Source organism: Callospermophilus lateralis, chromosome 11 (assembly GCF_048772815.1).
Source record: "Callospermophilus lateralis isolate mCalLat2 chromosome 11, mCalLat2.hap1, whole genome shotgun sequence".
NCBI classification, from domain to species: domain Eukaryota; kingdom Metazoa; phylum Chordata; class Mammalia; order Rodentia; family Sciuridae; genus Callospermophilus; species Callospermophilus lateralis.
Window position 1 is genome coordinate 23,729,095 of NC_135315.1, and position 12,822 is coordinate 23,741,916.

Sequence of the window (12,822 nt, forward strand, 5' to 3'; positions counted from 1 at the left end):
AGGGTATTGTTTTTGGAAACTTTGTTATACACTTTATTCAACTTTAAGTGTGTTGGTTCACTTTAAATGTATCAGGTTAAGAAGCAAAATTTATTCCTCTCTATGGTTTATGATTTTTTTACCTTTATTTTATTCATATATTTTTATGTGGTGCTGAGGTTTGAATCCAGGGTCTCGCATGTGCAAGGGGAGTGCTCTTCCACTGAGCCCCGACCCCAGCCCCGATGTGGCTTATGATTTTTAAAAAAATGTTTTTAGTTGTAGATTGGGCACAATAACTTCCGTTCATTTTTTTTTTTTTTTTTTTTTTTTTTTTTTAATGTGGTGTTGAGGATCAAATCTAGTACCTCACACGTGCTAGGAAAGCACTCTAATGCTGAACCACACTCCCAGCCCTGGCTTATGATTTAAAAAAAAGGAAAGCTACTACTCTGAGGTGTAGGTGTGATCAGCCTGGCTTATACACACGAGGCCACAGGACTCAGGGAATTTTGTTTACCTGCCTAAGGTCTCTCTGTAAATGGGATACGTGGAGGTTACCAAACTGGGCTGGTCTGAAGCTGGAGTGGACGGATGCCAGGCAGCCTTCCTAAATTAATCGTGCACAGGAGAGAGGCTTGGAAAAGAAAAATAATCCTACCTAGATGATGCCTACCAAGTGCTTTACTTCATCCTCGAGGAAAGGGGGTTGAGACCAAGCAAGAGTTCTTAAACTTCTGTTTGCAACTGTGTCCACCTGAGGCGCTTCTAAACATGTCCCTAAAGTATCACATCTTAATAAGGGTGGCGTCCCAAGGAGTCTGCTTTAGGAAGAGCTTAGATGATTCTGACGCGCCCGTTTTGGGGGCCGTGGATTAGCCGGAGCCCCTGAGACAACCTGCTGAGGATTAAGAGGGACCTGTGATAAAATAAAAATTCCATCTCAGAAGTGTCACCCAAACTCCGGTCACGGTGTCAGGCTCCAGTGCTTCACTGTACAAAGTCGCCTCTTCCAAGGCGATAGCAAGGAAGGCACTTAGAAAGGTGGCTTTCCACTCACCAGGCAAGGGGTAGAGTGGTAGCCGACTGCAGCGGAAAGAAGAGGAGGAGGAAACCACTACTTACCTGGGCCAGACAGCATGTAAGGCCCAATGTATATGCTTTTTATACAGGCATTTCTTGGCCTTACCCTAAGGACTTCTGATTGGCTTTAGGGCAGATCTATCACTCATCTTCTGGGTTAGAGGTGGGTGGAAGGTCAATCACGACCAATAACGAAACATTCCTCAGCTAAGCCCCTCCCCATCCAGCTTCCTGTTGCTGTCCATCAACCATCTAGTAGGCGGGACTTTGCCTCCAGCTAGTTGGCTGATGAATATGTCGTTCATTCTTCAGTAGGCTTCCGGTTGGTATTTTCTACCGTCCATCAGTGACACTTCGCAACCTTATTGGCCAAACCAACGTCGCTCTAGATGACGCTCACTTATTGGTTAGCAGTGCTGTCGGTCCCCAATGTGCCGAACGCTTATTGGTGAATGTTGCCGTCGCTCGGGTGGTGGCGGGCTCCGGGATTGGCGGGCGCTAGGCGGGCGGTGTCAGGCTCTCGGTGGCGGCGGAGGCGGCGGAGGCCAGGGAGGAAGATGTCGTAATGAGCGGTGGGTCCTGGCCTCTGCCGGCGGGGTCTTCCCGGCCCTCAAGGGTCGGGAAGACGGGCAGAGGCCGCGGGGAGGGGAAGCCGGGGCCGGGGGTTCCCCCCTGGGGCTGGGCCTGGCACCGGGGCCCGGCTACGGGAGGGGCGGGGGAGGGAGGATTCCCGCCCGGAGGAGGAGCGCGGCTGGCCAGCCGGGCGGAGGCACCCGGAAGGGGGCGTTCGACTCCCCGCCCCCTCGGAGCCCGCTGGGCGGGAGGGCGGCGCTTCCGGGGGCTGGCGAGAGAAGCTGGCACCCCGGGCATGCCTGGCTCGCCCTCTGCAGAGTCGCTGGCTGACCTCTGCACCGCCTGCCTAATGGAAATGTCTGGGTCTGCTCCGGAGAAGGCGCCTGGCACCCCTCGGGCTCGCCCTGTGTCTGGGGGTGGGGGAGATCTTCCACACTACAACTCTAAATGCCCGCAGGCGATTCAGGGCCTGCGGGACCGAGAGGAGTGGGAATGCTTGAAATTTAGACGGTGCCAACCAGATGGGCACTGCTGGGCATAGACTTCAGTCTGCTTACTGACGTATCCCAATCAGGAAATGGTGTCAGACCAGAGAGCACTTCCTGGGCAGATGGCTGTGGGCCTGGGACTGAACAAAATCGTCTTTTAAATGCTTGCACTTGGATCCTTGAACTTCCACCTAAATATCTGAAAGCTCTTGGAATTATGAGAAGTTTGAGAACTTGTTGACACAGTTCCCAACCTGTTTGTTACACCCCTGTTGGGGAGACTACTGAAATCCCAAAGCCCAGATACAGTCAGTCTTGAGGGATGATTTAAAGAATAAAACAAAATAGATGCCAGCTTCCTTATTTCACTCCACTCCATCCCCATTGCTGACTTAATGGTTCTCAGCTGCCTATCCTTGCTTCTTGGCTTATGTTTCCTTCCTAGTGGCTTTCTAATTTTAGTTCAAAAGGAAGTGTGTCTTCTCAGCAACTGAGAAACCTGTCCTCACTGCATTCCTTGGTTTTGATTCCAGTATCTTGTCATGTTTGTTAGTTAACTTGATCCATGGAGACTTAGTGTGGCTTTTCTTGTCCTTCTGAGGTTATTCACTCACTATTGCTTCCTGGAAAAAGGAATGGACCACGACTCCACTGTGAGCAATGAATTGGCCCAAGGTCACACTTATATAGATCATTGCAGGTAGAAGGCCACTGACTGCTTAAGGATGCACAGGCACACACCGTCTAAAACTTGTTTTATGCTGTATCTTAGGAGGCAGTCAGTATCATAGAGGAGGGCTAAGTTTGAGTTGATATTTTGGAAAAGATTTTTAGGACTAGAAAGTTTACAGTGTTGGCCAGCTCACAGAGGCCACAGAAAGAATCATGGTGGAACCCAGACCACAGCAGGAATTTAGATTACTAACACAAAGAAATCCATTGTTTGCAATAATGAATATAACTCAGTGTCTTACTTTATTTTAAATTCCTGTGTATGATGAAGAGGGCAAATCTGTCAGACAACCTATGTATTGGGCTGATGATATCAGTGTTCAGTGGCTTTAATACCAGTTGGAAATGGATTCTCATTGGCTAGGGCCATTGGTGAGTTTTCTACTTCTAGTACCACTTGATTGTTCAGAGGCTTAAATTCTTTGGTTAAAAGCATCCACAATAAGGAAAAGAAAGCTGGTCCTAGATAATGATGAGCCTCCTGAACTAGGCTCCTAAAGACACAGACTCCGACAAGGAGACCCACAAAGAGTACATTGATAATTGGACATTCCCTGGCTGCCCAGCAGAGAGAACTGGCTCCTGGATGAAAAGTTTGGCATCTTTGTGGACAGCACGTAGACTGGCCACTTTCCCTCTCAGAATTCACCCTCTGGAGACCTGTCAAAGAGGAGGAAAGAAGCTATGAGCGTATTTTGGCAAATGTCTGGGTAAAGGCATTCCAGTAGGTAGGCTTGTTCATTTCGATATCTTGACTTTAAATTTCTTAATTTTTCTGTTGTCTTTTGGAGAAGTTGCAGGGTTCCTTGAGCCAGGCAACGAACAGTCCTTTGTTATAGGTATGTGGCAATTCCCAAGCTTACTTTAAGCAATTATTGCCCAACTAGTGTCCTTATGATGACATGTTAAACTTATTGTAGTCAGCCAGTAGACCTTCATATTGGCTTTCATTTTCTAAGTAGACCTTGCCTACTCCCATTTCTATGATTGAAGTGTGGCATGTTCTGAGAGTTATTTTTTCCCTTCTCTTTTCTCTGTATACACACAGATTGGAAGCCCTGCTTGCAAACATTGAAAAATTAAGGAATTATTTTGGATCAAGTGAGCAGTAGCCACACATTGAAGGAGGCAGAGAGACATTGCTTTAAAGGTTGTCAAAATGAAAAATAAAAAGTGCTGGGGTTGTAGCTTAATGGTAAAGCACCCCTGGATTCAATCCCCAATACCAATGAGTCAATAAAGATTGTGTGGAGTATTAGGAAGTTTAGGGATGTAGTAGTATGAACAGTTCTAGTTTATATGGGATTACATGGTCCAATTTTAAACCTTGTGGGTGGCAAATTTAGACTAAAATCTATTTGCAGAAGGTTATATGCTTCTTGAGATTTGGGGTAGTATGTCTGGAGTATCCCTTTGGGCAGTTCAACAAATCTATGAATTTCTCCCCAGTATGTTCTAAACCAGGAATGCTTACCTTATGGGTAATTTCCAGTATTTTCCCTCCCTTTCTTTTTATCCTTCCTTCCTTCCCTCCTTCCTTTATTTCTTTCTTAGGTATTGGGGATTGAATCCAGTGGTGTTCCACCACTTAGCTACATCTCCAGCTGTTTTCATTGGTTCTAGACCAGTAATTTCTAGGCTGAGAAATGGACATCATTATGAAATGTACTTGTTTTACTTTGCCCCCTTTGAATACTTAATCATGACCTGTGGTGGTGGTGGTGGGGAGCTTTCTTTTTATTTCTCCTTCATAAATCCAGTACTTTAATTTTGTTATTGAAATGTATTTGAAAGTCTGTCTCTTTGGATGCTCTTTCTCCATTGCCAGTAGATCTTTTTGGTGGGAAGCTTTCTTTTAGGACTTTAGGGTAGAAGGGGTCTCACTTTTCCATCAGTAATCTTTTGGAACCAGGTGGAAAGAAGAACAAAGAGGCAAAACCATGGGACATTTCTGACTTAAGGGCATTGTCAGACTAAATAGGAAAGGAATTGGAGATTGCCTAAGAGGAGATGCTCCCAGGTGTTATTGTGGGTGGATTTGTTCCAGTTGATAGACTCTGAAATGGAAAACTGAGTTTTCTACTGCCTCCTGGGACACGGCTAAAAGAGCCCTGGAGCAAGCTCAGAGTCAGCATTAGCAGCTTGGGGGAAGTCTGGCTTCCACTACCTGTCTTCTGGATTCCCTGAGGCTGCCAATGGCATGGAAATCACTGTGCTTTTCATTAGAATGGACTTCTGGCAGGTGTGCTTTTGGGAGATGAGCTCTATTCCAGAGCAAGGGGGTATGAACAGGCAGAGCGCTTGGTTTGGGGGTTGCTCAGTGTACCCGAGAGAGCTCCAAGCAGTGCTGGGATGTCAAGGCTGTTTGCATCACAGGACAAGCATGCTTGGAGGCCCAGCCATTGGAATCCTTCATTGGGTAACTCTTTCCCTTAGCTACATTTCGTTTCAGAATTGCTTGCTGTATCTAGCCAGAAGCTTCCACATTGCTATGCAGAGGTTTAGCTTGGGTGTCTGTATTTGATGCTAAGTGCTCTGAGATGCTAATTTGCACCTACTTGGTAAATTAGACTGTTAAGTGGTCTTTCATTGTAGCCACAGGGTGAATGTTGCTCTGGAAAAGCCAGCAGTTACTGGTTTGCACATTTCCAAATGTGATCTTTCTATGGCCTTTTCTTTGGGCTTGTTACCTTTCCTGTGGGATTTGGTAGAATCACAAAGTGACCTCCAAGAGAGAGTGAATAAGGAATAAGAGATAGCAAGCAGGGCCATGTGATTGAAAGTGAAATATTTCTTTCTTCAGTCAATGTCTAACTGGAAATCTTCTCAGATGAACCTAGGAAAAAAAACAGACCAAGACATTTCCCAGCCTTCAAAAAAGAAAACGCTAAGCCCGCCCTCTCTTCTCAGGGGAAATGAAGTCACTACTCATTTCTGAAGCAGATTGTAGCCTGGGGTGAATGTAGGGAGTGACTCACAAATAATATATTTGCCAGAGTAGAGGAAGCAGTGTTTGTGCATAATGAGATTCTTCAAAGGGAAAAAAAATGTACCTTGCTTTCTTTTTTCCTCCTGTTCTCTAAGACAGAATGCTAAGGCCCAGTATTCTTTGACAGAAGAGCCCTGCACTATTTCTCAGGGCAGCTTTGGTCTGGGTGAGGAGTTTCCATCCATTGCTGTCTGTGTTTCTTCAAGCAGGATGGGAATGCAAATAAGTCTCCTTTGGGGAAGAGGAATTTAGGGTGGACCTAGGTGAGGTATTTATATTCAGATGCCCTCATTATCTTAACTACCCCTCCATTCCTTTATACTTGTTAGTTGAAAGAAACCCTGAAATGTAGTACCTAGTATGTGGTGAGGTGTGTTCATTGAAGCATTTGTTCAGGAACATGTGAAGAGACTGGTGGGCTTGAGAGTTGTATCTGGAGCTAGGGTGGTGGTACATGCCTAAAATACCTGCAGCTGGGGAGGCTAAACCAGGAGGATTGGAAGTTTGAGGCCAGACTTATCAATTTAGCAAGACCCTATCTCAAAAGGACATGAGGATTTGGCTCAGTAATTGAGCGCTCCTGGGTTCAATCGCCAACACCACAGAGTTCTATCTGGAACTGGATCAGCTGAGCAGACTTAGGAGTGGATCCTCACCTGCTACCAGGATATGTAGATCTGCAGGGTTTCTGCTTTGGTTCTTAAAGCTCCTACACTCTTATTTAGATTCTCCCTTCCACATCCCTCCAGAACTTATTGAACAAATGTTTGGTAAGTACCGAAGGGCCAGTGAATAAGAGAATCTTTAGAAAACTTCCAATTCTTACTGGGAGACAATAAATAAGTAACTGATAGATACTTGTTTGAAAGTAAGAAGTGCTAGCCAGGCCAGGTGGTGTACACCTGTAATCCCAGCCACTCCTGAGGCTGAGACAGGAGGATTACAACAAGTACCTCAGCAATTTAGCAAGACCCTGTCTCAAAATAAATAAAAAGGACTGGAGATGTAGCTCAATGGTAAAGTGCCCCAGGGCTCAATCCCTAATACCAGAACCACTAATACCAGAAGAACGAGGGGAAAAAAAAAAAAAGTAAGAACACCAGGCCTGGTGACTGACTCAGGCCTGTAGGGAGGCTAAGGCAAGAGGATCCGGAGTTTGAAGCCAGCCTCAGCAATTTAGCAAGGAGCTAAGCAACTCAATGAGATCCTGACTCTAAATAAAAAAATAAAATAGGGTTGGGGATGTGGCTCAGTGGTTGAGTGCCCCTGACTTTAATCCCCAGTACCCCACCCCAAACAAAAAGTAAGTGCTAAAGATAGAAGAGAGAGGGTAGGAAAAACGTGTGGGTGGGGGGGATTTACATATGGTAATCAGGGATGATCTCAATGACATCTGAGTGGTTCCCTGAAAGAGGGGAGGAGAATGAGCTATGCCCAATCTGGAGTGAGGGGAGAAGGTTGAGACCTCCAGCAACCATAAGAGCAAGTAAGAGGACCCTGACAAGGGACCACACCTGGTATGTTCTAAAGTAACAGGGAAGCCAGCATCTGGAGCTGGAGGGAGGGAGAGTGACAGCAGGATAGGTCAGAGAGGGAGCCAGGTCACATAAGGACACAGTGGGAACTTTGGCTCTTTAGGAAATGGGACACTATTGGGGGAATCTGAGCAAAAGAATAAAAAGATTTTTGTGTAAATTTGATGCATGTTGAGAACAGATTGACAAGGTCAAGGTCAGAAGGCCAGCTAGGAGCCTTTCTCAGTTATCCAGGTGAAAGACAATGTGGATCTAGGTGATAAATATTCAAATATATTCTGAAGGTAGAGCTGAAAGTGTCTGCTGTCAAGTGTGGAGGGTGGGACAAATAAATCAAAGATAACACCCAAGGTTTTAGGGCTTAGCAGCTAAAAGAATGGAGTTAGCATTCACCATATATTATTGTTTTTGTTTTGCTTTTGGGGAGCACTGGGAGTTTAACTCAGAGTCAATTTACCACTCAGCTACATTCCCCAGCCCTTTTTATTTTTTATTTTGAGACAGGGTCTCAAGTTGTATCTCAAGTTGTATTCACTAAATTGCCGAGGCTGGCCTCAAACTTGAGTTCCTTTTGTCTCAGCCTCCTGAGCCACTGGGATTACAGGTGTGCACCACCACTCATGGCTACAATGGCAAATTTTGAAGGAGGCTCAGAATTAGGGAGTTATCAGGAACATTGTTTAGGGCAAGGAATATTTGAGATACTTATTACTACATCCAAGTGAAGATGTCAGTAGACATTCCGATAACAAATCTGCAGATAGAATTTGGGAATCATCATTATATAGTAATGTGTGTATTACTGGTTTTTAAAGCTATAAGACTAGGTAAAATCACCCAGGAAAAGGGTGTAGGCAGAAGAAAGATGGGTCCTGGGGCTGATCCCTGGGATAGCCCAACCACTTAATGAAAATCAGTGAAATTTGTCTTACTGTTACTGGGCTCTTAGAATTTTAGAGAAGAACTAGCAAAGAAGATTTAGAAGTAGCCCAAGTGGTAAGAGGCCAACTTGGTATGGATGTCCTGGTAGCCAAGTGAAGAGTGGGTCATGGAGGAAGAGCAGCCAGCTGTCAGATCAACACAAAAGATGAAGTCTGAGGTCTAATAACAATTAGCCATTAGATTCAGCAACCTCGAGGTTCTGGTGGTTTGAGCAGTTTGGGCAGCATGAATAGGGAGGGTACAGCCTGGTTGGAATAAGTTCAAGAAAGAGTGGCAGGAGACTAATTAGAAACAAAACAGCAAGTATAGATGTTCCTCTACTTGTGATGGAGTTATGTAAATCCACAGTAAGTTAAAATATTGTAAGTTGAAAATACATTTAATACAGTTAACCTAAAGAGTGTCGTGGCTTTGCCTCACCTGCTTTAACACATTAGCCTGCAGTTGGACAAAATCTCATTTACTGCAAAGCCTACTTTATAATAAATTGTTGTATGTCTCATGTGATTTATTGAATACTGTCCTGAAAGTGAGTCACTGGTTGTTTGGGTGCACTTCATAGCATTATCAGGTCAAAAGATCATTAGCCAGGGCTGGGGTTGTGCTCAGCAGTAGAGTGCTCGCCTAGGCACGTGTGAGGCCCTGGGTTTGATCCTCAGCGCCACATAAAAAATAAATAAATAAAATAAAATAAAGAGATTGAGTCAACTACAACTAAAAAATAAATTTTTCTTTCTTTTTTTTTTTTTTTTAAATCATTAGCCAAACCATTGGAAGTCAGGAACTGCCCATTGTAGGTAACTAGCAAGGAATTTTGTTTGAAGAGGAGAGAATTAATGACTATTAACTGATGAAGGAAATTTTAACTTCTTGTTGAAATAAATCACGGATGCACATAGGGCCACAGACTGAGTTGTGGGGTCAGAGTTCAGGAAGGGGAAGACAGGAGGCATAATTAAGTATCTAGGCAGAGAAGAGATCTGTTCCCTACTCACCTTCCTCTTTTGGCCAGTGGCACTAGCCAGCCAGTGCCCAGAGTTGTTCTCATTTAATGAAAATCAGTGAAATTTGTCTGTTACTGGGCTCTTTTATAATTGCTATTGTGAGGTTGGAGATTTGCTTTTCAAAAAATGTTCAGTGTAGTTTGGAGTCTCTCATGACCTGGGTTGCTGCTCTCTCCATCCAAGCTAATTCTCTTGTCAGCTTCCCTTGAGGCCCAGCTTTGTTCTCGAAAACCAGCCATGGCTTGCTTTTCCCTCACCAGCTCTGAATTCTTCCAGGCAACAGGGAAAGCATGGGCTTAGAAACTGCTTTGTTGGCTCCCAGCCCAGCCAAGCTGACCAAAATAGCCAACAGAAGGACTGTTTGCGCAAAGTGAAATTCCTCCAGGGGAAATACCAGAGCAGAAGGCCAAGGAAGCCAGTGGTCAGGGTGGTAGGAGCCCAGAAGGCAAAAAGGCTGAGCATTCCTAAGGCCTAGGTGTGGAATTGGAGCGGGTTCTCTCCCAGAGGGAAGGTTCCTAAAGTCTACTGTTGTGGAATTTTTATGGGCCTCTTTTCTCTTATCCTGTGTATCAAAGGACAGTGTTTTTGCTGGGGTGTAGTTCAGAGCTAGAGCATTTGCCTAGCATGGGCTAGGATTCGGACCACACGCACACATGCACAAAGGCAGTTCTTGGTGAAAGGACCAGTAGGCCAGCCCGTTACACTGTGTTCCCCCTGCCCTCCACTTAGCTGTATAAAGACCCCATAGGTCAGAGACATACTTTTGTGCCCTATGACTGTGGTGGGGTCAGTGCTATGAAGGGTGTCATGGGGAGTACACTCAGGCACATTGCAAGGTCACCTGTCTCAGACAAGGGGAAGGTCAGGAAAGGCTTTTTTTTTTGTGGGGGGGGGATAATGGGGGACTACTAGAGATCAAACCCAGGGGTACTTTTCTACCCCAGCCCATTTTATTTTTTATTTTGAGACAGGCCCTCACTAAATTTCCCAGGCTGACCTCAAATTTGCAATCCTCCTCCCTCAGCCTCCAGAATTGCTGGGATTACAGGCTTTCTCAGAATGAATTAGAGAGGAACTCTGAAGAAATTAAAATGGCCAGACAAATGGGAGAGAACCAGCTTTATGTTCCAGATCAGAGAGTGTATGGTGTTTTTTAATTCTAGGAGTGAAAAATTCTCAAGTGTATGCTGGGAAAGATGGAAGGGCCAGAGATAAAGTGGGAGAGGGAGGAGGGGGAAGGGCTAAGAGGAGGCACTATGGACTTTCTAAGCTTATCATAAGAGCATCTGGAATTTATTGAGGGGCTTGATCAGGGGAGTGGCAGGGTGGGATTTGCATTTTACAGATTTTTCTGACCAGATTGTGGAGGCTGGGTAAAAGGGAGGGCCAAAGGGCCAAAGGGAGGCCAGGGGCTGGAAACCATTCTGGAGGCTGGGAATGGTATTTCAGTCTGAGCTGAGGGTAGTTAATACCATGATCATGGCCATGGCCATGGGAACAAGAGTGGTGAGAAGACTAGAGACAAATGGCTAATTTGGAGGTAGAATCATCAGAACTTGATGATCTACTATGAAGAGGATACTCAGATTTTGTTGTGATTGAAAATACCAGAAGGTTTAGCCAGAAGTATTTTTCACGTTTCAGTCATGGAATATGTCCCTGTGCTGGGTACTGAGGGACTTGGTGTCACCAGTTCAATGAAGACAACATGGCCACCTGGGGAGCTCATCCATACTCCCATACATTAGGGCACATGATTATTTATTTAACGGGTGGCTCTCAAACTAAAGGAGTAAACCTCATCTCAGGGGGTCCAGAAAGGCCTCTGAGGACCTGGCATGCTTGTTACACAATGTCTGTTAACAAATCTTGCTGGGAAAAAATAGCCTGAGACCTGAAAGATGAAAGCATTAGGCATTGCAAAGATAGAAGAGCTGTAAGCAAGGGAGGGCAGCAACAAAAATATAGGCTCTTCAGGGGTCTAGAAAGAGGCCTGTGGGGACTGAGGGTGGGAAGGCCAGGAAGGATGCCCCATGCTGGCAGTATCTGTGGCCAGCTGAAGTAGAAAAATGCCTGGCTGAACACACGGGGCCTGGGAGTTGCCAGCCTGCACGTGGAAGGTTCTGGAAGCCAAGTGAGTGGGCTTGGTTACTTGGGAAATGATATTGGGTGAGGAGAAGGACATATGTTGAGGTTTTTCAGTATTTAAAGGATGGTAAAGGAAGAGGTGCCCACAGGAGAAGAGGTGGGAGAAAATTCATGGGAATTTCAAGGAGGAGCAAGCAGAGTGCAGGGGCCAAAGTCCTGATGCCTCTGCTTGCATAGGATGTGAGTGAGTCTAGGAGGGAGGGAACAGCAAAGCACTGACAGCTGTCCCACCAAGTCTGGCCAAGGAGGAAGAAAGAAACGGCTGTGCTGGAAGGAACAGGAGATGGCAGTGGGTGATCCGAACAAGAGCCTGGAGATTTTGGATGTGTTTCTGTCAGTCTTGGGGTCTGTTGGCTTCCTATATGAGGAAAAGAAATTCAGATGTGGCCCTTGAGACACCTGGTACCCTGCCGCCATGCTGTCATCAAGTCTTATATGATGTCCTTGGAGGTTTTCCTTGGAGCCTAAGAGATGTACTGTTGCTTGTGTAGTACATCACTGTAAAACTTGACCAGCTGAGCCAGGTGTGGTGGCACATACCTGTAACCCCAGCAACTCAGGAGGCTGATGCAGGAGGACTACAAGTTCGAGGCTTAGGGCCTGGCTAAGTTGCAGCAATGGCAACTTAGCCAGGCCCTAAGCAATTTAGTGAGACCCTGTCTCAAAAAATAAAAAAAGGGCTGGGGATGTAGATCAGTGGTAAAGTGCCCCTGCGTTCAGTCCTCAGCATCAAAAACAAAACTTTACCAGCCCAGAGACTACTGGGGAAGTTTTAGCCAACTGAATTAATGAAAAGTCTAAATGATAGAACTTTGAAAGACATGCAGCTTTTTCTTTCAAGAATATGCAGTAATTCCACTTATCAGTGTTGCTAAATGTAGGTTTCAATGATCAGACATTAACTGTGATAGTGCGTGCTTTTAATCTCAGCAACTTGGGAGGCTGAGGTGGAAGGGTCACAAGTTTGAAGCCAGTTTGGGCAATTTAGCAAGACACTGTCTCAAAAAATAAAAATGGAAATGTAATTCAGTGATAGAGTGCACCTCTGGGTTTAATTCCCAGTACCACTCGCCCCCAAAGAGCAAATGGTACCATTAAAATGGCAGAAGTAGTATAAAACAATCACATAACTCCAAGAGTCCCTTTGCAGCCTTCATACACTACTTAGTCATGCTTTAAATAAGGAGGAAAAGTAAAGCACAATTTTTGTCCACCTGACACATTTTAAATATAAGGTTCCAAATTAATGAGGTTCCAAGGTACCATTGACCAAAGTGCTGCAGGTATGTGTGCTGCCTCTCCATTACCACTTTTCATTTCCAGACACCGGCAGGAAATGCTGCTTTTCT

The 12,822-nt window shown here is 45.3% G+C and overlaps 1 protein-coding gene across 2 annotated transcripts in view; it reads left to right on the forward strand.

Moving 5' to 3' along the window:
- The first annotated feature begins 1,578 nt into the window (after positions 1-1,578).
- Sp2 (Sp2 transcription factor) overlaps positions 1,579-12,822 on the forward strand; it is a 29,992-nt gene continuing 18,748 nt past the window's right edge. For both annotated transcript variants that reach the window (XM_076870254.2, XM_076870255.2), the window contains exon 1: positions 1,579-1,634. In XM_076870254.2, the coding sequence (XP_076726369.1) occupies positions 1,628-1,634 (7 nt within the window). In that variant the 5' untranslated portion in view covers positions 1,579-1,627. The remainder of the gene's footprint in view (positions 1,635-12,822) is intronic.